This window comes from Engystomops pustulosus, chromosome 5 (assembly GCF_040894005.1).
Source record: "Engystomops pustulosus chromosome 5, aEngPut4.maternal, whole genome shotgun sequence".
Classification (NCBI taxonomy): domain Eukaryota; kingdom Metazoa; phylum Chordata; class Amphibia; order Anura; family Leptodactylidae; genus Engystomops; species Engystomops pustulosus.
In genome coordinates this window covers 30,130,509-30,158,398 of record NC_092415.1, presented here as the reverse complement: position 1 = coordinate 30,158,398, position 27,890 = coordinate 30,130,509, and the positions used below count along the sequence as shown (strand labels likewise).

The 27,890-nt window shown below is 41.3% G+C and overlaps 1 protein-coding gene across 7 annotated transcripts in view; it reads left to right on the top strand.

Annotated features, from left to right (window-relative positions):
• The window catches only part of VPS13B (vacuolar protein sorting 13 homolog B), a 629,099-nt gene that overhangs the window by 108,061 nt on the left and 493,148 nt on the right, over positions 1–27,890 (top strand). For all 7 annotated transcript variants that reach the window (XR_011855676.1, XM_072151499.1, XM_072151498.1 and 4 more), the window contains exons 15-16: positions 2,858–3,052; positions 5,629–5,753. Coding sequence is in view for 6 of the 7 variants with exons in the window: in XM_072151499.1 (XP_072007600.1) it covers positions 2,858–3,052; positions 5,629–5,753 (320 nt within the window). In the remaining variant the exon portion in view is untranslated. The remainder of the gene's footprint in view (positions 1–2,857; positions 3,053–5,628; positions 5,754–27,890) is intronic.

The window sequence follows — 27,890 nt, the reverse complement described above, 5'->3', positions numbered from 1 at the left end:
TTAAAGGCTTTTCCCGATGGCAGATATGTTTCCACTGAAATGCTTTCCATCAGCAGCAAGCAATACGTGTTTTGGGTCGAAATACATCTACGATCAGGCCAAGCACCGCGCTGCAGCCTTTGAATTGCGTTTCAAATCTAAGTAACAATAGTGGCAACAACGAGCAGCAGGCGATCAGTGTTGTCGATCATTTCTGGGGTTTCATGAAGACTATCAATGAGAATTTTTCCACCGATTTTTAACCCTAATATTAATATTACGATTTTACATCTTGCAAATGACATCGATCACATCTGTCCCGTAATCTCTTTCATATTCCCTCTCTCCATTTTTCTGTAATCTGCTTGATTTCCTTTCCTTTTTCATCTTCTAACAGAAAGCAATCATCCCTGGTATAATACTATTAGGTGAATTAGGAGACTTACTAGAGCAGGATTTTGATGCATTGCTGAACTTCTCTATTATCAAAAGCCGATGGTTAGGGAGATGAGGGCTGTGTTCAATAGTCCATGTTAATAGACGTAGTTTACGTTTGGAATCCTTGTAATTGCAGCTAAATTCTTTCCGTACACAGAGGGGTCAGGAGATTCCTCTTCTTCAGTAGTTTAAGGTCTGACGTAAGAGGATAATTCTCGGCCCATTTGTAATAGCACCTGCGTTATAAGGGTTTCTGCATTTCATCACGCATTTGCAATTTTTTGTTAAAATGGCGTCATTTTTACGAAGCCCGTGCGGTCACAGGAGACGGCTAGTCCCTCTGAAGTATAGAGAATCGTCCTAATAGAGAGATATCTCAGTGAAGACCCTAATAACAAATTATATATAGCATCAGCCAGCTGGGGCCGATCATAGGGTTGTAGATCACATGCACTCTTACCTTGGGGAGCACTTACGTTTTGCGTAATGCCAGACAACACACTTATGTATTAGATGCAGTGAAGTCATTTATTACAGGCAACATCTGGAAATATTAGGGAAGGGTTAGAGAAATCGCTTGCATGTCCCAAGAATGATTAATTTATCTAATAGCATTCCTGTAGGTAATCATTGTTGGGGCATGATAAAAGTATTGGAGTGTAAGGGGAGAGTCTGACATATTGAGGTGAAGAATTTTGGTTGATGGGTGCAGCATGAGAAAGCCATTGTATTTTGGAGTAAGAAGCAATACTGAAAGCAATAGGAGTAGGTCATTAGCAGGGTGGACTCAGTAACAAGCCAATAGGTGCGGTATTATTTATTACTCCTATTTTGGAATGGCGTAAAGTTAAGAGGTCGACTCAGGTGAGAGAACATTAGGAATAATGTTCTGGGCCGTATCAGAACATCCAGATCCACAAAGCAGAACTTTTTTTTTCTCCTTGTATTCAGGAATGGATTTTGGATTTATTTGAATGTCTCCTAAATAGGACTTTTGTCTTGGTTATTAGATCTGCCCATTATTCTTTAAAGGGGTTGTTCAAAGTGAGGAAATGACCCCCCATCATATAGATAAGGGATAACAAGCTGATCTTTTAGGATCTGACTGCTGGGACTCCCAGTCGTCCAGAGGATTGAGGTCCTGTTTATAATGTGAATAAAGTCTTAAAATGACTACTTTGGTATTATTGATATTGAATATACAGTCAGTCCCCATCTTAAGGACACCTGACTTATAGACAGACCTCTGGTGAAGCTCCCTGGATGTTACTTTAGTCCCAGGCTGCAATGATCAGCTGGGTCTGTAATGAAGTTTTATTGATAATCCTTGTTCCTATGCAAAATTTTGAAAGTCCAATTATTACTGGGACAAAAAAAATTCCGAGTTACAGTTATAAAATATACCAGATCTGACCTAAATACAAATTCATCTTAAAGGGGTTTGTCTATGAAATAAAGTTTTAAAATTTTAATCCCCTTATGATGTTTACTCAATAAAGATAATTTAAAAAAAATAATTTCTTTTATTGAAAGCAAGGAACAGAGCATAGTCGAGAATGCAGCCTCTCATCAGTCAACAGTAATTCCAGCACATATAAAATACAGTATATAAAATTCAAGTACAGTAAAAAGGGAAGCGTCTTCATTGTCATACATAGCATGCCAAATATCCCCTTACTTTGTAATTTTTGTGAGTTTTATTGCTGTTTTAGCTCCTATCATTCAGTGATGGTCAGTGTAAGGTTCCAGAGTGTGGGCGGGGACTCTCTAAGCAGATACTTCATATTCCCTCTGTGCTGTGAGATGCTGTGTGCTGACAATGTGCTTAGATTATCAGGGACAAGGGTTTATCTACACTTTCATTTAGTTTCTGAAGATTCTACTAATATCTGACTAATAGAAAAAGAGAGATGAGACAGATCAGAGTCCTGACACAATAACACACTCGGCTCTGCTGCCTCACCTATAAAACTCACAGTCAGTACTAATATATCCCTTTCCTTATTGATCAAAACCTTATCTTGTCTGTGGAGCTGCTGGTATCTCCTCTGCACAATACTGCTGGACAGGAAGAGCCCTTGTCTGTTGTGCTCTCTGCCTCCTGCCCCTCCCTCTGAAGTACAAGAGAAGCTACAGGAATCTGCCCGACCATAGTCAGGAGTTTATGGTCGTATCCAGGGACAACCAAAATATGAACACCAGGACTTATAGTGACAGGATGGAATTAAATCTGTGAAATGCTGTATTTTTGTTAACACATTCTTTAATTCAATGTTATTATTTTGTTATCCTGGGTATATTTAAGAATCTTGTCATCTTGGGAATAACCCTTTATGAACAAGCCTAAAGAACTTATCTTGAACGTAACCCGGAGACTGCTTGTATGTTGTATTTGCAGACTGTAGTGCTACATGAATAAACTTGTGTTTTTTCTTTATAGCATTCGGCGAGCACTTTAAACTCCGCAAGTTTTCAGCCCATTCGACCTCTGCCTGCTATCAAAATAGTTGCTGACAAAGTCAACTTTGAGCATTCAGTGCCAATGTATGCCGAGCAACTGGTCCAGACCGTGAGCAGCCTCAGCCAGCCCTCCGACAACCTGCTCCACCACTGCTATGCCCACTGCTACCTGAAGGTACGACATATACTTGTCTCACTTCTGTTTTAATATCCAGAGAACGCAGATAAGGTAATACATTGTGGCGTCTTTTGTGTGTGCAAAGTATTTCAAGATGGTAGTATCTCTGTTCTCCCTCCTCTGATTCAATCTCTTCTCTCCGCTATCTGCGTGTAGTCAGTTTGATATGTTACTTCTTCTGCCAGTGATTGGTGTTTGCTGACGTTTATTAGAGTCTTGATATAACCAGCGCATAGGTAAATTTCTGATAATTACACCTATTTTTGTTTTATCCAAATATCCCCCTCTCCAAGCATAGGCAGGTTATTGTCTATCCACAAACCAAAAATGTATATTTATTTTAAGGATAATTCAAAAAACCCTAGTCTGTGAATCAAAGATTAGAGTGGGTGGATTACATGGAATGTCTACTGGGTTCTGGATGGGACAGTGATATATGATGCAAGGAACCCCTGCTTCCCTGCAAAACACCAGCACCAAACTGTAATCCTCATATCAGAGTTTCTTCCTCGGCACTGTAGTCATCAAAAGCCAACCAGTGCACCGTCCTTGGCTGACGAACAGACCACAGTTCCACAGTTGTCTGAACGATCCCTTACTTGTAGACCTGTAAGCTCCCGCCCTCCCTTAGCATGAGAGTAGGGGTGATGGAAGTCCCAAATTGTTATCACATCTCATGAATAGATTTTAAATGTTATTCTTGTTAAAATCCCTTTTTAAGTATGTACGAGGTAAGTGTCATATGCTGATTTTCTTGTATATTTGTTAATATATTTTATGCTGTTATTACGTGTTCACTGATATAGCAATCTTTTTGTTTTGCTTCTTCCCAAAAGTGTAGCTAAGTTTTGGTGACTTTAGACAAAATCTACCATCAAAATCCATCATAATAAACCAGGGACACTTGCTCATAGATCCAGACACCGTGGATCTATGGCCATGGTCTCCTTCCTTCTAAAATCTATTTTTAAAATTATGGTAATAAGCCTGAGCAGTGCCTTTGTGCTGCAGCTTCACGGGTTTTCACACTGTCTCATCCGCCCCCCTCTGCTACCTAATATCTTCCCCCATCCCTAAGCCTGAAGAAAGAGGGGGAAGTGCTCCTGCACAATGTAACAGCCTATGAAACTGCAGCACAAAGGGCTTCTGGTAACACCCCCAGGAGCCCTTCAGGCTCATTGGCATCATTTTTAAATTTGATCTTAGAGGGAAGGAGGCCATGGATAACAAATATAATACGATTACCAAAGTCACGGGGCCTGGGACTATGAGTAAGTGTCCTTGGTTTATCATATTGGATTTTGATGGTAGATTTCCTCTAATAAATTGAAATATAAAGTTTTCACAGTTCGTTCAGACTCTATATCATGGGCCTACAAGACAACTTTTCTCTGACCTGTGAAGGCAAACAAAGAAATACATAGACAGATCATTGAGGTACCTAGTTAAAACATCAAAGAGCTGGAATATAGTCATCACAAAGTAACAGAATTGCTCAAGTGTACGAGGACATGGAACCAATTATGGATCCCAACAGGTCGTTCTGGGACAGATGTTTGGAGCAAAATCTTACAATAGACCAGTCTGAATCCTGACATGTGATAAATCATCAACACTTAATGTGGGATGGGAGGGGAAAGACTGTATTTTACCATATACATTGATGTCTGGGTCATTTCAGCATTGGGAGAGTTTATATACCAGTATTTAACTGTGTGCCACTATGTATGCTGTAAAATATTAAAAATATTTTACAGCTGGGATTACAGATTTATTAAAATGGAGCGTTAAAAGTCTCTCCTCTTTACAGGTACCCCACAAAATGTGAGCATTCATAAAGAGCAGCAAAAATGTAATTACTCGTTACTCCTGTAGTGGCCACTAGTGGGAGGATGTGGGATTGCATGGGACTATTCATATCAAATGCGCTGAGTATATGTAAGGTGGTAAATAAAAAAAAGCAGTGGAATATATGATAATATAAGTATATGACGGTGCAGATAAATTAAAATGTTTGTCCCACTATAAGCTTGTGTTTCCTAATCACAGGAGAAAGGATCTTATTAGTGGGATCTTACACTCAGGAAACCCATCTGTCTCTGAGGGTTACAGTCCATACTGTATGAATTGAGCAATGGATGTACATGATGCATTCAAATCGGGGAACTGCATAAATCCACTGCTACCTGATGTGTGTTGGTTATTGCAGTTGCTTCCTTTACTGTGGGATTCATACACAAGATTTTACACCACTGATACTTCTTACAAAAAAAAAATTCCTATTCACCTCCTGTTCTCACCCACGGCATCGTCTTCTACCCCAGACACCGGGGGTGAGTACGAAGTTCATTATTTGATAATGAATGGGGCAGTGCTCAACTATTTTTATTTTATTGGACATTTTTTATTTAAGAGTAGTGGCTGCATTTTCACCCTAGGCTTATACTTGAGGCAATAAATTTTCCCATTTTTTTAATGGCAAAAATAGGTACCTCGGCTTATACTCGGGTCGGTTTATACTCAATTATATACGGTAAATGTATCTATAAAGAGCATGTAATTCTTTATTACAGGTTTTTGGGTTCCAAGCTGGGCTCACATACCTGGACAACAAAGGGACCTTCTGCTCCCCTGTCCCAGTGGTTCCTGCCTTCAGTACGGCCTTGTACGGGAAGCTACTTAGGCTGCCTCAATTTTGGTAAGTGTTTGTGTATATTCTTATTGTTTTTCAGCTTTGCAATGTGTGTATGTGCAGTCACAGATCTTGTGATGTAACACATCAATTAGCAGTTTCCATTTACTATCACTGTGGACAGCACTGCACCTGTGCTTATTTTGCTAGCTATTGGCAGTGTTAGGGTGCAGTCACAAGGTGCATTGTTGTTCAGTTCTTGATGCGTTTTTAAACGCACTGAAAACTGATCAGTTTTTGCATGTTTACCATACGTTTGGCTAGTTTGGAAAGTTTTTTTCAATTCTCTAAGTGTAAGCAGCTGTGAAAATGTTAATACAAGAAAAACTGATTCACCACCAGTCAAAAGCATAGTAAACATGCAAAAACACATTTGTTTTTGTTCCGTTTAAAAAATGCACCAAGAAAGGTCCTAGAACGCATCGTGTGACTTCGTCCTTACGCTACCTGCACCTGTGTGTCATCGTTCGAGACGACTGGACCCAATGTTCACACTTGGCCGCGCAACACAGACATATTTCTAGATTAGCCAGACTGCCAATCTGGCAATTTGATGCTTCTACCAGCTAGCCATAGCTATGATTGGTCAGGAGGTTACACTTGGCCAATCATAGCTATGGCTATCTGCTAGGTGTGTCAGTTTGCCAGCTTGGCTCGTCGGTCGACTAATCCTGCAATATGTCCATGTCACACGGACCACCCTGAACGCAAACTTTGAATCCACTCATCTCTAATTATGGAGGGGAGGTCTGCTCACGTGTTGATGACAGAAGGAAAGACAAGCCGCAAACAAGGGCAGGAATAGGGTCTGCACTGGAATTTGCGGCTTGTGCAGTCGGCTCATGCACGGGACCTTGGAAATCACAGCTGTCCATATACACCTATATTGTGCATGTTCTAGCCATGGTTTCAAAACTTTGTTTATCTGTATGAGCGCTTACGCTGCATTCACATTAACGCGTGCCCGCCGTACCATAGCGCAGCATGCACACGTCGGCGCTGCTCACCCCCGCCCCTCTCCATAGAGGAACATGGTGCACGTTGCCATATGCCGAGATAAGAAAGGACATGTCCTATCTATTCACAGGGTACGGAACGGCACGGTGCTACACTTGTGCTGCACCGTACCGCTCCCAATGGGCCGTGCACACATTGCCGTCTTTGGGGGCGGTATATAGGCCGTATACACTTCGACCGTTTATACTAAGGCTGCTATGAATGCAGCCTTAGTCAGTGGAAACCACTGATGGACGTGCAGCGTTACAGGACCTTCCATCATGCCATGCCAATGAGGTTCATTATTGTTTGCACTTTTCCATCACAATGCAGAAATTCAAATGAAAATCCCTTGAAACGTCTAACATAGTCTGCATTTATCTGCATTTTTATGCAGCACATTGAAGTCCAAACACAGGACTAATGGTACCACGCACATCCCCACTCAGCAGCCAGCATTGGGACTTGTAAATGCAATGTTCATTGGCTGCTCAGTCCGCTCATGTAAAACGTCTCTGGAAAGCTACCTGACCCGTCTTGATCTCCACACATCTGTAGACCAAGGTTTGCCAGGTGAAAGATTTGTCAGAACGATGTTCTGTCAGTAGGTGCCGGTTCCTATCTTTGTCCTATCAGCATGACGCCATGATTTCCCCTACATGCTGCTCTCCTCTTCTTTCAGGACCCCCTATGTAGCTGGCTTCTCTACAGCTCCCACATGCTGTAGAGAAGCCAGCTAAAAAGAAGTACAATAGATAATATTGGGGTTCTGGTTTTCTCTGCAGCTTTTGGCAAGAAAACCCTCAGTACTTGATTTTCTATGTAACATGCAAGTGTTTGAACACTTGAACTTTGAACCTGAACCATAGAAATAAAAAGGATATGATAGCCATCTGGCCTTCTTCCAGTTGTCGTCTTATTTTACTCTCCTGATTCTGGCTGTCATAGTTTTGTGTTTTTATGTATTTTACATTATTACTTATGTTAAGGTTTTCTAAAGTAAAGCAGCATAATGGGGCACATTTAGTTACCCGTCCTGCGTGATACCCGAAAGTGTGGAGTGTCCGACCGGAATGCACTCTGTCGCACGTCACTAAGATCGTGCGCCCGATATCCTGCATGTGTCGCTTCCCGGCTCAGGTCCCCCGGAGTTCACCTTCTTCTTCCTGGTGCATGTAAGTGCTTGGCTTGTCACACAAATCGAATCTTAAATCCCGCGCTCAGTCTGAATCCGTCGCATGAAAGACAGCGCAGCTGCGCCACAATCTGATCGCATGCAACACAACCCCCAGTTAAATACCTATCACAGTGGCGCAAATCCAGAAAATTTTGAAAAATTTCGAAAATCCAATGAAAGTGCGATCCGCTGATGCTTGGTAAATAAGCTCCAATCTGTCAATGTTACAGCTGATCTAGGAGCCAACTATAAATTTTTGAAAGTCTTCTAAGCAGGTATTATTGCTCTGTACTAGTTATTTTATGTACCTTTGTTCCAACTTTAGAAATACTGTGTGGTTTGTGGTTCACTAGATCTTTAGACTATTAGGAATACTGTACATTGCATAGGACCCTTGCAGCAGGAATATATCCATTCAGATCATATTGATTCAGCTATACTTTATGAGACAGAATTTTACAGCCACATCTTTATCTATACGGTAGGCAAATGAAATATTAAGCAATATACGGACGGGCCATGTCCTCCAGCTTTTCAATGAAGATTTGGAAACCCTCTTCCATAAATCTGTAGTCTGGGATTTTTACCATCCTCAACAATCTTCTGGTGAAGGAGTCTTGAGAGATGAGCGAACCCGAACATTAGGCAGCTCTGCATAACCTGGATATCCTTCTTGATGGGCTGCAGTGCAGCCAATAAGGCAGCTTTATGTCCCTAGCAACTTGGCATGGATGTTACTGGCCAGGTGTGTCCATAGCCATGCCTAGTCACTAGGGGTGTAATTGTTCCTTAACGGCTGCTCTGCAACCCATGAAGAAACATGTCTTGATTTGGCGGCGGTGGCGAACGGATGATGCCGAACCCAAAGTTCGGATCCGCTCATCTCTAGTCTTGATCACCTCCTTGTTCGTGACCGTTTCATTGAAATAATGGGTTTGAGCTGATAAACTGTCCAAAGCTTTTACTTTATGTACTGCCTGGTTTATAGTAAAGATGTTTTAGCACTTTCTGAAGATACTTGACCCCTAAGTGTTAAAAAGCAGTAACCCTCTGCACTTTCTAGTCTGGTACATGTAAACTTTATTTATTATATTTTTGAGCATGGCAAGACCCAATTTGAAGGATTGCCTTCCAAGTTATGAGGTCAACAAGACCCCCCATGGTGCTCAACTACTCCATTACTCTGCCGTTACACACTCCGACCTGTTTACCCAATGAATTTGCATAATCGCACCTGATGTTTTAAGTGTTAATTTATTTGGTATCCTGCTCAGACCATGACAGGAGTGAGGCCTGATCATCTCAGTGGGACCTCAGACACCCTTGTCCAGAGTGTTGTTTTAAGATTGTGTCTGTAACAGTTGTTTTTGTGCTTCTTAACACTTATGGCTACTCGGTTTACTTGTGCTTAAACTATGGTAGCAAGTAAGGGATTACATATGGACGTATCTCTAGGAGTTAGTGTAAACCTTGTAGAGTTTAATGTGGGTCAGAGTACAGTATTCTGAACATGACAGGAGTCCATGACACTTGGCAAAAAAAGTGGTGTTAGGCTCTGTTCATATTTTGATGCCAAGCACTTTTAGCTTTTGTACCTATGTGTCTTGGCGTTGGCTATCGAAATGCTTGAGTGTTTTTTGGCTTATTTTGTGACATCATCTGGGAGAAGCAGAACATGCAGAATAAGAAGTGAAAAATCACACCTAAGTGCGCCGAAACTTTAAAGTGCTCTGTGAGTCATTGTGGATTACAATGTTAAAGGGGTTGTCCCGTAGTTCCATGTTAACCCCTATCCATAACAAGGTGATTAGTGAGGGTCCGACTAGTGGGAAACTCACTAATGACAAAAATGGACCCCAATCAGTCTTGAATCTCTTTTTAACAGTAATGGGTAGTACACCAGTTTTGTCTCACGCCCTGCCAATACATTTATATGGTAGTGCTGGAAGTTAAGAACATGCGCGCACAGCGATTTGGAGCCTTGGAGATGGGTGAGCATTGTTTGGCAATTTCTTCATTCCCATACCATTGAATGGAGCAACAGGACACATGCTTGTCCACCCCTCCACTCCACCCATTACTGAGAGCTAAACTTGTTCGCCATATTGTTGGTAGTCCATTCCATGATTGGACCCAGCAGATAGACCCTTTCTGATCAGATTGTTATCCTCCATCCTGTGAATATGGGATAATTTGGAACAACCCCTTTAAAATCTTTAAATTCTTTAAAATTTATCTCTAAGGGTAATTCTGTTGAGAGTTTTCACCAAAATGTTCCTTTTTTGCAAAGGTGAAGAACACAGGTGTGCAGTTACACCAAAACTGAACTCCAACTGTTCTGGAAATTGCTATATAACAGTGATGGCAAACCTTTTAGAGAACAAGTGCCCAAGCTACAACAAAAATCCACTTATTTAACGTGAAGTGCCAACATGCCATTTTAAACAGTAACTTATTGCTTCCTGTTCTTCCACATATTTCAATTGTATCAGCCTGAAGCCACTGATACAATTTAAAGAAGGAGGCAAATTCAGACTCTCATTGTAGCTTCTCTCCAGGGTCTCTGTAGAGGAAGAATGGTGGGTCCAGCAGGAGAACCTCCAAAGATAATGCAGTTCTGTCAAAACCTTCCCACTTTTCCCAAAGTTCCAAACAGCCAATGAAGTGTCGCTTTAATATAGTGCTGAGAGCAAAATCTCTAAAGTTGCCTGGAAGCTGCAGGAAGATTTGGTGGATTTGTTCCTGTCTGGTGAACTTTGTCCTGGGGTGATAACCTGAGTGCCCACAGAAATGGCTCTGAGTGCCACCTCTGGCACCCGTGCCATAGGTTCGCCACCACTGCTATATAACAACCTCTAGTTCTTTGAAAACAATTGCTCACGGTTTTATGCTTGCTTCCAGTTAGTAAAAATGTGTCCATGGTCTGTGGTGGACACGCAGATGCACGAGCCATTCATATCACAAGGCTCTGATAACTCTCTGTGATCGTGCACCCGTCGGTCCATCACAAGACCATGGACAGATTTCTATTCACTGAAAGTAAACATAGAAGCTTTCTATAGAATGACAGCAAGCGGAGATGTAGAAAACCACGTGGAATTAATCTAGAAAATATATTGGAAAATTGTATAACTTTTCATTACACAAACCATATCAATTATTTGCTGAAAGTGGACAACCTCTTTTAACTCATCTCTATATAAGATCGGTGTTATTGGAGAGAATGGTGTTATTTTGGATGGATAGTAAAGTCCTGGTTAGGTCATTCTTCTCTCCATCCAGCACCTAGAAACAAGATAATCTGCCGTGAATTTGAGCAGGCTGACGTGTGGAACATTTGACACTTCTCCTCCTCGTTTGGGTCTCCTCACCGTGTTCTGTGTCTGTCAGCAGCACCGACACCTCCACAGTAAACCTAAGCAGCGCTCCGCACTGGTCTGTTATGTAAACTCAACAATAGCAACGCATGAGTAAGAAAGTAGAAAAATAAATGAGCAGAGCAGCAGCCCCGCTCAAATGAAGTGCAGCCTGAAGTGAATAAAACTCCAGATGAAATGCATCAAATAGCACTTGAGCTAAATCGAAGTCAGCGTGAGCGCTGAGAGCCTCATTGAAGTCATGCAGTTAGTGAGAATTAGTCTGCTAGAATAACCTGGTAATGCCATTAAACTCTGAGTCACTCCTCGAAATTATACCACCTGCTTTATTTGCAGTTTTTGGACTGTACATCCCTCCTTCCCTCTCGCAGTACACATGTGATGCTACACATGTTTTTCTCCCCCTCTTGGTTTTTGGAGAATATTTTTGACACAGGCTGATGTAAGGTTTTTTTTTTTTTTTTTGTGCTAGATTTTTATTTTATTTTTTTGCTTTTGTGATAAAAAAAAAAAGACATTTTATGAACTGCTATGGAATCCCTTAGGTGGTATGTTTCGAGTTAACAGTGAAAATCCCAACTTTATTTCTGACATAAATCAAAATGTGAGCGCAGCGATTGTGCCGTGGTGTCCTACACACATACATTCCACACTAAGTGGATACAACGCTGCCGCTCCGGGGTTCTTGGTTTTTAAAAAATTTTTTTTTTTTATTGACAAGCAATTGTGTTCAAAACGTGACATCGAGGGAAACACAATCGTGAGAAAATGTTTCCACTCGTGCTTTTCACTGTCTTGATATTCTCCCACCACTTTTGTGTATTTTATACTTTCAGTCCGATAGTGTTTTTTCTTTTTCTCTCTTGTTTTTCTTTTCCCGATTTAAGGTTTTTACTTAAATGTTTCTGACAGGGTTATAGAGCAAATCCATTTTTTTTCTCTGGTTCCCACTGCAAAACTGCATTAAGAGCGGATTAAGGTCTCACAGTATGCTGGATATGTACATAAAATTAGTACATTGGTAAAGCAAGACTTGGCTTTTGAAGGCTGTCCAAACTATTGAGAATTTTAGTGAAGGCCATCTTATGGCTCCTGCTAAAACATATGCATGCTCTGCACAACTGAGCATGTATAGTCCCTTTACTACTGCGTAATACTTCGACAATTCAGTTTGATCATTCGTGATCTCGGAAAGTAGTTGTCGGTTTAGGACGCAAACACTCACAGACCCTAATGAACCAAAGTTTTATTATTATTATTATTATTTTTTTTTTAAATCAGATCATTTATGATTATTTTTAAGATTTTTTTTTTTCAAACCTTCCCGCCAGAACGCATGCAGTCTAGGGCAAGACCACACCATATGAATCCTACCCGCCGGTTCCTCCCCACATTACGCCATCCTGGTGTATCCCTATGTCACACAGATAGGTAGGTGTCCTTAGGTCTCTATGCACAGTATATACTTGTGAAAGGCAGTTGGCCTTACTAAGAGAACAGGAAAGCCTCAACAACACAGACTGCTATTTCTTATCAGAGATGCCACAGCTGTCAACCATCCATCTATTACGAACATGGAGCGTTAAACCCGGAAATTTGCATATCAAACGGGCTGCATGATCATTTTTAACCACACTTAGCAATAAAGCATCTCTCTGAGTGACCATGAAGCTACTCCAAGATGGTATCTCGAGGCCATATTTCAGCTGGAGATACCTAAAAAATTCCTTATGCCTAAACCAGTGTTTTAGTGTCCAAAATGACTTCAAATTTTTCACCCTCACTGCTTCCAATAAAGAAATCAAACTTAAATACAGGCGACCCCCTATCTAAGAAAACATGACTTACATACAACCCCTAGTTGCAAACGGACCTCTGGATGTTGGTAATTTATTGTACTTTAGCCCTACCCTATAATAATCAGCTGTAGGACTTATAAAATGTGTCTGCAATTAAGCTTTATTGTTAATTCTGGTTCTTATGACAACCCATTCTGTCTGGAGGGGTTACAATTATAGTTCTGACTTGCATACAAATTCAACTTAAGAACAAACCTACGGAGCCTATCTTGTACGTAACCCAGGGACTCCCTGTAATTACCTTGGTCTTGAACCCCCGGCGTCTGTGCGGTGATTCAATAAAGCCGCTCTACTACACCACGTTTTTACCGTGCTTGTGCCGTAGGTCTAGCACATTATCGGGGTGTAATACATCGGTTTCACCCACACAGTCGCAGAGATCACCAGAGACGAGTCTGGTTTATTTTTTTATCGAGCTCACCTGTTGGCAAGTGTAAACTATTTTGATTTGTTTATAGCAGCCACTTGACATTACCTTTCCAAAAAGTGGTCATTGCTGGGTGGGGCTTAGTAAAAGGGGGCGTTGCCTCTCATAAACTTTTCTTATCAATTAGCCAAAAAATTGATGTAAGGTAAAGCTCTCAATTTTTTAAGCACCTCGTTGGCATAAATTTGATTTTGTAGCTCAGATTCTAAGATAAAATGCAAAGAGTTTGTATGCTCTCTACGTGTTTGCGTGGGTTTCCTCTGGGTCCTCCGGTTTCCTCCCACACTCCAAAAACATATTGGTAGGAACATTAGATTGTGAGCCCCAGGGGGAAAGGGACCAATTTTGCAATCTGCGTATCTGTGTGCGCTATATAAAGAATTATTATAAGAGGAGCATATCTTTAAGAGATGAGTGCCATTCTTCCCGGTTCAGAAGTGATAAATACTGAAGCAGAAGCTCTGGGTTTTCTAAACCACATTGTGATTGGTCTTTTTTTTACCTCCAAACCCCTATTACTGTATTACCTTGTACTAGGCAGGTGTCACCCCCCCCCCCCCCTAATGACCATCTAGTACATTCATACACACAAACATACATGTAAACCTCAGATGTTTTGCTAACGCAGCTCATTGAAATATTGAACCTTTTTTGGACAAGCATCAATTGTTGCTATGAGTAATTAGGTCTTTATCATATATAGGAATAACCGCATTTGATTTTATGTCTACTTTTATTTGTATTTATTTGTTATGCATGAAGCAGCGGGGAAGGCGTTACTCGGTTGTTTGCTTTCACTACATTGCAATGCAGCCCAGAAAATCTCACACTCCTAGCCTTATCTCATGTCACTTCCTTGTTTATTTAAAGGGTCACACTGTACAAAAGCTTTCATTAATCCTTATCACTCAAGATGGACGATGCTAAAATATTTACATGCATACTAACATCCTTTACATTGGGGAGATAAGCTCTTAATTACTTGGGGGCTGCAGATCTCTGGTCAAGCCTTTTAACCCCAATAGCTGAGCAATAGCCCCTGCAAAGGACATCAAAGTAGGGATTAAATTGTAACAGAAGGGAGGTGTGCAAGGTATATGCGGATGTGTGTACAGTAAGTAAAATGTGCAGATTAGTGCAGGGGACAATTGGCCCCTTATCTGATACCTGCTTCCACTCATCCATGTATATCAAAGCTTTTAAGGAACTCCCTGCTACCTGAAGTAGTGTTACATATGGTAATACTGGAGAGATTAGCATCCTAATCCAGATAGTGGATGTACTTGAATTAAGATAATCAGGAACAACAGGATTTCATTAGGCTGTTAGGCTATTTGTCACACAGAGTAAATAATCTTTATTAAACATTTAGGCTAACATATGTTAGATGTTCATTGAGAAAAAAACGCAAAAACAAAAATACATTGCAACCAATGAAAGATGATGAAGGTGTAAACGTGGCTCATAGTAGATAAGAATTTGGCGCTCTGCTTTTTAGTGTACAGTTTCTCTACACACAAGGCAGATGGATAGTGTATTGTGGACAAGAGTGTTATGATACTACCATTATTAATAGATTACCACTAGAATGCTAGACTATTTCTTCGGTAGGCTTAGAAATTTTTGCTTACATTTTACTTTTTAGGTGATGTTGTGCATCTCTTTTGGAACCCCAGTAGTAGATTATAATATAGGTGATTTGGGCTGTAGCCATGTTTCCAATCCTACTAGGGACCCTATGGTCACCCACACCAACTATCAAATTTTAAACTTAGATGGACCTTTACCTTTTAAATCCTTGTACATCTGTTCTTGTTCTAAATACAAATGCAGTCAAGAATAATTTTAGGACCTTTTAGGGACCTCCAAAGGTCTTGAAACAGCAGATTGAAAGCAGAAGTAGAACATCCTCCATTCCCCAAGAAGCTGATTCTAGCACCATATGTAGGAAGTAAATTCCCGACTTGTAGAGACTATAATATTCATACAGCCCAGGGCCCATGGTGCACAATAAGTTGCTTTAGAAATTACTGGATTGGGGCGGCAGATCTCTCAATCTGCCCCTGCCCCCCGACCCTATTGCGGTAATTTTTAAAGCAACCTAATGTGCAACAGTTTGAAAAGAATTTGCACGTTTACCTTTGTACCCTCATCAAAAATCACACACACCTGAGGAAGCACTGAGTATTCTCATATTGCGAGTTAATCATATGTACAATATTCTTGACGAGGTGCAATACATTTTGATCAGTTTTTAACATGAAAAAATTACACAAAATGTTAAGTAACAAATTGGTGTTGCACAGAAGAGCAAACTGAGACAGCACAAATTTGGATACCAAACCTTTCGCGGACTTGCTACAATTTCTTGATCTCTGACATCAACAATATGGCCCCCGACTTTGACGCCACAGCCTTGGTGCATCGGCAGGGGGTTTAGTTAGATGCTGCATAATGTGCTCAGTCGTGATGAATCCCTTCCTCTAAATGCAAAAATATTATGTTACATTTTTTCTTTAGTAAACTACATTTGCTTCAGTGCTACTTTTTGCAGCATCCATCAGCGAGTCCTTCCAAAAATTGAAATGAAAAAGTTGTACAGGGAGGAATTTATCATCCAGGAAAATAACATATCCAGTAATTTCTAAAGCAACTTATTGCTTTAAATCCCATTATCATTGATGGGGGCATTTTGGGATCCCTATGGTAGATGAGCGGACCCGATGTTCCTGTTCGGGTTAGGCTGCCCAACTTGGACGTATTGCTGGATTGGCTGCTGAACAGCTGATGCCCCTAGATACTAGCCATGGCTACATTTGGCCAGGAAGACACCACAGGCCAATCATAGCCATGGCTAGGCAATAAGTCTGGGTCCGGCGACTGAACCCAAATTGGAACATTGTGTCCGCTTATCTCTAATCCTTATATCTTTCTGGATCCATCTTTATTGTTCTTCTATCATGGGACAAACAAGCAGAAAACAATTATGGTATTTAAACTTGGCTTGACGATTGTATAGATTTGTCACATTGTATGTTTGTCAAATGTCATGTCTGGTCCCTCATCCAGGAAGGTGTTCACTACCCTACAGATAGACCATCAGTGAAAAGAAAAAAAAATAGGAACCAGGCAGCCCTTTTAAGTAGATGCACAGCTCTTAGTATAGCGTTGTTCTAGGAAGGCGATTGTTGAAACATTGGTTGAATGAAATGTATCCTGCATGATTTGTCACAGATTTACCTTACCGATTGGGTGAATAATAGACTGTGCCAAATGAACTGATGTAAAGTCCTTTTGACAAGGGAACAGGTGACAGGGAATTACTCATTGCCCTTGCTTTAACTTAGTAAATCTGTAGCTGATTTCAAGCCGTCTTCAGACACACGCTTTGATGTGACTGTCTGTCTTCAACTAGACCTGAATAATGTCGGCTGAGTATTCCCATTTTCACAGTTTTCTAATCCATTTTGTGCCAGCTCTTTCTGCAGCTTTAAGAATTTCCTGTTGTAGGGGCGCTGTACGAGGCCGAACGATCTGTCTGCACAAGATTAATGGGACCATTAAAAGTTACAGCAGTTAAATGCACGATCTCGGCTGCATGATTTCTACCCAGAGTGCTTTGAAAGGAAGTATTAGTAATGTTCCAAAATGTAAATTATTGGCAATGGTCAAATTTCACAAAGTAAGTCTCTATTGAGCCTCTAAATGCCACCCACTTGCCATCCCTGCATGCCACATGACCTGCCATCATTTCTGAAGTGTCTTTATACCAAAAATCCTGAATGATGGATCATCTTTTTTTAGAACTTTGAATTGTATGTTTACTTTGGTTTTCCTCCAAGTATTTTTAATAAACTGACAACTGGGTGTTTCCAGGTAGTGGATTATCCTTGTACACCTTTTAGGTTATTGCCGGCTTCACATTAGTATGTTTTATTTTGAAACACTTTCCAATGCTACGGGGGAATTTATTCTAGATTTTTACATAGTAAATTTCCCCCTATGAGCCCAAATTGTGTTCATGTCAAGAAATATGATGAATTTACGGGGTCATTTATCAATTTTCTGGTGTTCAAGCCCTGAAATGCCCTGGAATTATGATTATTTCCCCCTTTAGGACACCGCCGCGCCAAATGGACGTGGAAGGGCAGTGGCACAGTGTGAGAGTATGATATTTTCCCCCCACGGAGTATATTTTATGGACTGTGTATTTGAATGGAAAAGAGTCTCTGGCGGGCACAGCCCCAACGATACCGCCGACAGCCCAACGCGTGCCCGACTCTCCAGGGGCAGGGGTGATCACGGCAGGACTTTCCAGCGGTGCTCAATCAATGTATAAAAGAGGATATCCATACATAAACATAGAGAAAGATGACGGCACTCACCGGTTCCAAAAGCAGGAAAAGCGTCCTTTATTGGTGGGGAAGCATGCAGGGGGGTAAACAGACAGGTTCCGGCAACGGGGGCCGTTTCACGCACTGTGGCGCTTTCTCAAGCCAGCTTGAGAAAGCGCCACAGTGCGTGAAACGGCCCCGTTGCCGGAACCTGTCTGTTTACCCCCCTGCATGCTTCCCCACCAATAAAGGACGCTTTTCCTGCTTTTGGAACCGGTGAGTGCCGTCATCTTTCTCTATGTTTATGTACTGTGTATTTTAAGCCAGCCTAATGTCCAAGGTTGTGGATGGAGATTCAGAAATAATGCTACATTCACTCCAATGTTCTTTTGGGTTTAAAAAAAAATGACATACCTCAGTATGATGCACTCTTAGTTCCAGAAACTAAATTAGTGGTTTGGAGCTGAAATAGCTGCCACAATTGCCACAATTACGTAGACACAGTTCTTTTTTTTTTTTTTAAAGTTATGGTCACACATACTTTTAGCACTGCGTTGATGAATCTCCCCCAGTTTGTTCCAAACACCATGACCACCGTGAAAGTCAATGGTGGACGGGAGCTAGCCATAGCTTGTGTGACCAGCACAGAGATCCAATAAAAAGAGTTACCATATGTCACTTATGATGAATATTGCAAAATGACTGATTTGCGAATATGCCACCTTCATATTTATATACAAAGCTTACTGTGGCTGATTATTTTTTAGTCTTTATTCTTTTGTCTTTGTGGCAGTTTGATAGATTTTTTTTACTGGATAATATTTTGATGTTTTGTGATTGTTTGCTTTGTTAAAATTTAAAATAAAAACTGAGCTGAAAAATGGAATTAAAAACTTTTTCTATTATTTGCATGCCATAAACCAGTAAAGATTTCTCTAGAGCTGCAGTTTATAGTTCAAACACTTCCTCCCTATTGTACATGTTACATATTGCAGTGGGAGTTATACAAGGACGTTGTACAGCACAAATGTAGGACCTTGCATTTTTTTATTTTTCTCTATTTATTACTGAGCTATTCTATAGGAAAGAGACAAGTCATTATAAATGGGTGTGGACTGTGCACATGTTCTGTAGCTTTCTGTACAGTATATTACATGTAAGTATTCAACTGTCCAGCTGTTTAGGAACTACAAGCTTATCCTACAAGCCTTTGGTTTCCGGACAGCTGGAAAACCACAGGTTATCTCTTAGTGTTGAATGTTGGTCTTATTAACACTTGTATGTATACGTGTATATAATTACCACCAACCAAGCTGCTCCTCAAAGAATGATGGAGACACAAACCTGAACCACAGAAAAAAAACATAAAGGTGACAAATATTTATTTTAGACATAAACTAAAAAAATAAGAGTGCCTGTTACAAGGGGTGAAAAAAAACATTTTGCTGTCTTAATGTACTATTTTCCGGTACGGTGGTAAGAACAAAGATGGCCATATTATGAAGATATGAGCTTTACATATAGGCTTTAACAGGTTGTTCTCGAGTCACAACTTGCCACCTATCCACAGTATTGGTGTCAAGAGTCTGATTGCCCACATCCTCAAATTGAGCTACAACGTACTTCATGCTTGCTGTGGTTCCATTCTAAGTCTGTGAGTCTTCCCAAGATTCCGGTAATCATGCACTGAACATGGTCATCTCCATGTCTTATAGAAATTGAATAGATAATTAGTGGGCGTACCAACTCTTTGTTAACGCTGGATACACAGGACCCTGATTTTGTGATCAAGTGCTGGGACCCAAAGCTGTCGGTCTCTTTATTACCTGCATGCGCAGAACGCTGCAGATGCCGGTTACTCGGATGAGGGCGTGCAGCTACGAGGAGCTTAAAAAAATGTACATATCAGCGGATTAAAGTTTTCTAAAAGATAGCCGGGACCTGAGGATTAGCCCAAAAAACGGCTATCCTCACGTCCCATTCATCCACCTACCACCCGTTCTACCTTTATAGGTAGAATCGTGGTGGTAGGTTCCCTTTAACATCAAAACCCCCCTATATAACCAACCTATTTTAAATCTGCACCCCTCAAACTATCAGACACAGCTTTTAGGAAGATTGTTAACCCTTGAGATCTTCATAGTAATTATATCAAAATGGAGGTGAAATTTAGAATGGTCAAATTGTGCAGGTTATACATTCATTTAGCCCTAAAATGTATACATTTCCAAAAGATAAAAAGAGAAAACTCACCATACAATTTGTTATGAAATTTCTCCCGACTACAAAGACCCCCGACATGTGGCCGTTACTTGTTTTATGGAGGCGCAGGAGGGAAGTAGGGACCTGCAGCTGCCAGCATTTAACGGGTTAAACACCCGCGATCGGAGCCCACTCCGACCGCGGGTGTTACCCGGGGATGTCAGCGGTAGATTACTGACATCCCGCGACCCCCCATGCCGGTTCGGCTCCTGTGCAGAGCTGAACCGGCATAGTGTCTGCGCTGAGCGCTATTCGCAGGACTCGGCGCAGTACAGCTACGGCGTGGAGCGCTAAGGATTTAATTACATCTGGAGAACACAGAAGCCATATTCATCTAGTTGCCCCAACTATCAGACCTCCACTGATCCTATTGTCTCCAGTCACAGCAGACTCCGTTCTAGCATGTCTCCATGCCATAAGAGGTCTTTATTACCAAAGTTACACTCTTCAGGTACCAAACATGGAAACCAGAGCTGTACAAATTAGGTCTTGGAGAATTGTCTAATTGGAAAACTAGACCTTTTATTGAGTATTTATTATCAAACAAATTCTTCATGAAGATTGAGCCATCACCACGACTTCCACTGATGTCTTCCATGGTTTGGTGATACCCCCTGCTTTGTGTGAAAGTAACATCTGGCGTTTTCCCTATAGTCTAATTTAAGAATCTGGAAATCAATGCATCTAATCCTTAGCAGAAAAAAAAAAAAATCACAGGCTCCAAATATGTTCCAGAAAACACGTTCCTCATATCAAGCGCTTCTTATGTGGTTTGTGGCGTCTTGAATAACACATGAGTCGCTTGAAGATCATATTTATTAGTGGTTTGTTCTCTAGCTGTGGTCTATTATATCCTTCATTGTAATGAGAGCAGAGACTTGTTGTGTTTTTTTGTTCTCTTTTGTTTTTTAAATGTGGCTTGTTTGTGTGAGCGTGTAAAGTAGAATTAATAAGAATAATTACCGCCGAGTGGCTTACATTCAAAGGGAAGGATGTGCTCTCGACGGTATCGCTCGACGCATTTATAGCATTGGCAGCGTTCATTATTGTCTTGTATCTTTATTTTAATCTTAAGCAGGAAGTTGGTTGATATTCTTCACAGGGAGCAATGACTAAAATTGTTCTTCTACTTTCAATTGCGGTCTACTCACAGCTTTTCCTCCTGATTTCCTCAGACAGATGGACGCCGGGTTCAACTGAGTGCGCATGAATAAGAATGATGTGCATTGGGGATGTAGGAATAGCCACTGACAGACACCTTACAATGTGGATTGGATATTGGGCGTCCTTTATCCCTACCCATGGCATTGCCTGAGATGCCAATGAATGCAAGGAGTTCTTGATGTAATTTGTGCATTGAAATAGTCTCTTTAAAAATAAATGGTCCATGTGCTATCTGCTTGCAGTCTGTTCAGTGTTGGACTGGGATAGCTTGGGTCAACCAGTAAAATCTGATATTGGGGCTCACCACTGTATAGGTTCAAGTTTGTTACATAACCTATTAATATAAAAATGTAAATATGTAGGATAATTGAGATGCTGTATGCTAAATATATGTTTAAATTACAGCACAACTGTAATTTATATATTTGTTCTATAAAATGTATAATCTATACAGAATATATAATCTCTACTTTGTTCAGCACTACTGTTGCAGGACCTGGGTACCCACAGGTGGATCCACCTGTTCACCTGTGGGCCACACCGAGCTCGAGTCTGTTTGGCACGTGAATGTGAAACAAGCCTGATAAGCGCTCAGGCCTTAAAGTGCAAGAAAATGAACTCTGAAACCAGCCTTTTCACTGCTATATTAAGGAATATCCATTTAACATTCCTTCTTTTATGTTAAAGCTGTATTCCAGGAATAAGGGTGATATTATTAACATGGATCATTCAAATATAAGCTAATATGTTATAAGTTATTTAACATTTTTCTCCCCTTAGCAGACACATAACATGGAGGTAGAATATAATAAAGAATTAAAATGCTATTGGCCCTTTAATTAGTCACTTGATTTTGTCCCTGTGGAGGCGACACAGGACTGAAGATGGCTGCTGATCACATGTCTAGTATGTTTGGCTGTAGTCGGTTGCTTGCAGTTGGTTAGATCCTCTCTAAGAGCAGAGGATGAGTGGGAGGAGCTGTTACTGAGAGCTAAAGGATCATGGTAGTTGTAGTATCCCCTGGCGGCCTTAGGAGCACATAAAATTTAGTGGATCATAAAAGCAAACTATTTAAAGGAAACCTACCATTTAAAAATGTACATTCTGACCCACAACAAACTTTACACACGTCAGGGTAAGCTGAGCTAGGAATATGGCTTGAATTGTCCCAGAAACTGCTCTTTTCGTCTGGAAATTGATTCTTATATTATACTGATTAGCCTTCAGCGCTTCTGTGTCACACAGCATGCACCCCAATCCGGTAGAAACATAATTATGCGCGCCTTTTGTTTGCCTCATTGTAGCTACTTTCACGACGTTTCTCACTCTCAAGTCGTCTGCTGCGTGATCTGAGATGAAAATGCGCATGCGTTCATGAAAAAGCGACTCATCTCAGGCAAGCCGTAACTCTTTTCAGCCCTGTTGCCTATGACTTTGGAGGCAATTTTTTATTTTATATATGTGTCTCGTTTTATCATAAAAGAGGGAATTCCACACTTTTTCAACACTATTTCACCTTCGTCCGCTTATCCTCTGCTTTTAGCTATTTTACTTTTAGGTGGAATTCGTTATTGAACATTGAGGTGGTTGATGTAGTTTGAGTTCCCCTGTGCTCTCCGCTATCCGTCCTTCCTTCTCTTACTGTTCTGGAGATGGTCCAACTTTCTACTAATGAGAATCCTGTTCAGCTGGTTACATCACAATTTATTTCTCCCTATAGAACATCCTTCATGTTGATTAAGATTTAGCCTGTTTTCCAAAACAGTTATGTGGATCTATTAGTACTATATTGGCATCCTGTCTGCTTCGTGATTCATATTTCACTTTTAAAGACACGTAACCTAGTGTGATTAAAAATCAAACTCTGCCTTTAAGAATTGTTTTGGTTTGGCAGCCAAGACCTTGTTAAATATCCTGTTCTCCATTTGGTATAAATTCAATAATGTAACATATGTTGGTAGAATATAATATATACACACTATAAAGTAATAAAGTATGTATGTATTATTTGAAATAATCTAAAAATCGAGGCCACCAGCGAGCATGACCTTATTTATTTTTTCACATTTCATATTTGTTTTTGGATTTTTGTGATAAAATGTATAATACCGCAAAGTAGAAAGGCAGAAACTTGCCAGAAAGTTGGTCATTTTAAAAAACTTATATAAATTGTATATTTATCAAAAATGTGCATAGCTGTATTATGGCTGTATATAACTTTGTATGCTTACAAATTCATAAGAAGACTTTAACTTAATTACAGCTTTTTTTTCTGATATGCTAATGACTAGACAGAGTCAAATTCTGAATAGAAGAGTCATGTTCCTCCAGGCTGCCAGTGAACCACGCCTCCTTTTGATTGACAGCTCGTTGTCTCTTCATATCTTGTCCTGAGCAGTCAGGAAGTCTTCTTCTCGTCCTTACTAGAATGCCTTTCACTCTACAATATATTAAGCAGTGAGCAATGTGAGGGAAACTACAGATCTTTGCACCATTTGACGTACCCTGAGATAAATCGAACCAAGCGATGGTGGGCAGAGACAACAGATAAGGTGGAACAAGTTCAGGCAGTATTTTATTTTTTATTCCAGTACTCTGCTGCAGATTGATAATCCTAGGCATAACGTGTTGCAAGTTTATACCAAAGTGGGTATATGATGTCTGAGACCCATAGATTTTTTGGGCACCTGCCTTAATAGCCCAGGCTGTTACACAGCCCAAAAAGGGGTACGTTTTTTGGGTACGTTTTCTGAATTATCAGGGATATACCATATATACTCGAGTATAAGCTGAGTTTTTCAGCAAAAAAATATGCTGAAAAACCCTAACTTGGCTTATACTTGAGTCAAGAAAAAACCCAAAAAGTTAACTCGCCTTCCGACGCTCCCCCGGCATCCATTGCGGTTCCGATGCCGAGGGGGCAGGCAGGCTATATACTTGAGGGGGCAGGCAGGCTATATACTCGAGGGGGCAGGCAGGCTATATACTCGAGGGGGCAGGCAGGCTATATACTCGAGGGGTCAGGCAGGCTATATACTCGAGGGGGCAGGCAGGCTATATACTCGAGGGGGCAGGCAGGCTATATACTACAGGGGGCAGGCAGGCTATATACTACAGGGGGCAGGCAGTCTATATACTACAGGGGGCAGGCAGTCTATATAATACAGGGGGCAGGCAGTCTATATACTACAGGGGGCAGGCAGGCTATATACTACAGGGGGCAGGCAGGCTATATACTACAGGGGGCAGGCAGGCTATATACTACAGGGGGCAGGCAGTCTATATACTCCAGGGGACAGGCAGGCTATATACTCCAGGGGGCTGGCAGGCTTTATACTGGGGGGCTGTGACCAATGCATTTCCCACCCTCTGCTTATACTCCAATCAATAGGTATTTCCAGTTTTTTTGTTTCAAAATTAGGGGTCTTGGCTTATACTCAAGTATATACGGTATTTGGTTATAAATATGCTGAAAAACCCTAACTTGGCTTATACTTGAGTCAAGAAAAAACCCAAAAAGTTAACTCGCCTTCCGACGCTCCCCCGGCATCCATTGCGGTTCCGATGCCGAGGGGGCAGGCAGGCTATATACTTGAGGGGGCAGGCAGGCTATATACTCGAGGGGGCAGGCAGGCTATATACTCGAGGGGGCAGGCAGGCTATATACTCGAGGGGGCAGGCAGGCTATATACTCGAGGGGGCAGGCAGGCTATATACTCGAGGGGGCAGGCAGGCTATATACTCGAGGGGGCAGGCAGGCTATATACTACAGGGGGCAGGCAGGCTATATACTACAGGGGGCAGGCAGTCTATATACTACAGGGGACAGGCAGGCTATATACTCCAGGGGGCTGGCAGGCTTTATACTGGGGGGCTGTGACCAATGCATTTCCCACCCTCTGCTTATACTCCAATCAATAGGTATTTCCAGTTTTTTTGTTTCAAAATTAGGGGTCTTGGCTTATACTCAAGTATATACGGTATTTGGTTATGTTTGTTTTTTTTCCCTTGAATGGTCTGAATACTGAGAACAAACACAACCCTTTTTGGGCCATCTTATAGCACATCTACCAGCAAGCTCCAGGTATCTGAACTGTAGCCACTTCCAGATGGCACACAAACTGCCGATGCACCGTCTAGGACTTTATGGTAGCTGTATTTCTCGCCTATATACACTGGGGCAGGAAGGCTATATACACTGGTACAGGGGCTGGCAGGCTGTATACACTGGGGCAGGGGCTGTAAGGCTATATACACTGGGGCGGGGGTTGGCAGGCTATATAAACTGGGGTAGGTGGCTGGCAGGCTATATACACTGGTACAGGGGCTGACAGGCTATATACACTGGGGCAGGGGCTGGCAGGCTATATATACTGGGGCAGGGGCTGGCAGGCTATATACACTTGGGCAGGGGCTGGCAGGCTATATACACTTTGGCAGGGACTGGCAGGCTATATACACTTGGGCAGGGGCTGGCAGGCTATATACACTTGGGCAGGGGCTGGCTGGCTATATACACTGGGGGAGGGGGCTGGCTATATACTCCGGGAGCTGGCTGGCTATATACTGGGGAGGCTGTGAGCAATGCATTTCCCACCCTCGTCTTATTCTCGAGTCAATAGTTTTTCCCAGTTTTAAATGGTAAAATTAGGGGACCCGGCTTTTACTCGGGTCGGCTTGTACTCGAGTATACAAGGTAAGTTTAGATACTTTGTAGATTTTCTTTAAACTTTTTTTTTTAATATGCTTGAAATAACCCCCCTTCCCTCCCCCCAGTTTTTTCTCTTTTTACGTTTTTGATGTAACAGATATTGCACTATACTCCCTTGGTATGTTTCTGAGGTTTCTTCTACATTCAGGCTTAATAAAACATATATATTTCAATTTGGGTTGTGCCAGTTCCCTTCCATCATTCCATGTCACATTCGGCAGGGCTGCTCGTTCCTCTCTGGATTTGTAGTGCACTGTACTGTACAGTCTGTGTTCCATTTACAAAGTATTCTCATACATTTTATGTGAAATGATTCAGGGGACTGGAAGTACCACCCTTAATAGTTCTTTCTTGGCTCTGAGAATTACTAAAACCATGGGAAAAAGCAAAGAAAAGGTCTCAGGAAAGTGCTGAAGGATATTACCCAGTGGAAATGTTTACATGTATAGAATATTAACCTATGGGCTCATAATGAAGAGCTTTAAAATAATCCACCAGTGATCTCATCTTTAGGACATCTGCGGTGTTGTACAGTTTACCATTTGTGTGAAGTAGGTATTTAAAGGCTAAAATATTATTGGAGCCTTAAAAATTTCCATATAAACATCCTAAAGACTTTATTTGTAGGTAACGGAAGAATAATCGTTTTATACAAGTCCTTTTGTTTTATAGACCTTATACACAGAACATGTTGGCTTATTATTTTATACCTATGTTTATTAGCTTTTTTTATGGGATATGATAGTTCTGGTTGCCTAGCTACCAACTAATGACTTGGTTGCGTGACCTCTATATCCATAAAACTGTTAAAAAAGTAAAAGTCTGTCAGTTATACGGGTCACTTGAAAGAAGTACACAATCTTCTGTGGAATCCCTCCCACTCTGTACGTCTACGGCTACATTCCCATGGACGTGTGCCGCCGCACCGTAGCACAGCAAGCACATGTTCACCCCCACCCCTCTCCAAAGCGATATTTGGCGCACGGCACTGTATGCCGAGAAAAGTTAGGACATGTCCGTACCACTCCCATATGGCGCCGCACGCCCATTGCCGGCCTATGGGGGACGTATATGTGACGAATATACATCCATGTGAATGTAGCCTTAGAAAGCATAAGCACATCACAGGCACCACTGAAGTTACAATACAACATTGTAACCCATGATGTATTCTGTGTCTATTGTGATTATCTACCATTAATAGATATGTGCACATTAACCCCCCCCCCCCCCCCCCAGAGTGTGATTTTTCCAATGTATTGTCCGTATGATAGTGTCTGTATTATCTGTAACTCTTACTTATTCAACTGTAACTCATGCTGGACCCTATGCACTAAATAATTCCCTCCCCCCACCCCACCCCAAATTAATAAAGCTGTATCATATCATAAGCTTTTAGCAATCAAACCTCTCCTCTTATGGGTGATGGCTTTGTCAGTACCCTGGGTACCAAATTGCCTGATGCAGGGGTATTACTTAAAAAATAATTAGTACCAGAGCGGTGAGTGTTTTGGGAGATTTTAAGTGCAAATGCTTATTTGGATCCTTGACACATGAGTCATTATAAATCGTTGCTACTACGAACACAAAAGGTGTTTAAATTGGCACCCACATCATCCACCTAGACCACAACTTAGAACCAAACGTTGGGTAAGAAACAAATAGGTTTCTGTCAGATATACATTGATTTTAACAGTCTTATTAAGTTGGATTACTGTGTTCACGCTTGAAGGGAAATTCAAATGCATTATGGGTGGCTGAGTGGTTAGCAGCACTACAGCCATGCAGCACTGGGGACCTGGGTTCAAGTCCCAGGGTCAACATCTGCAAAGAGTT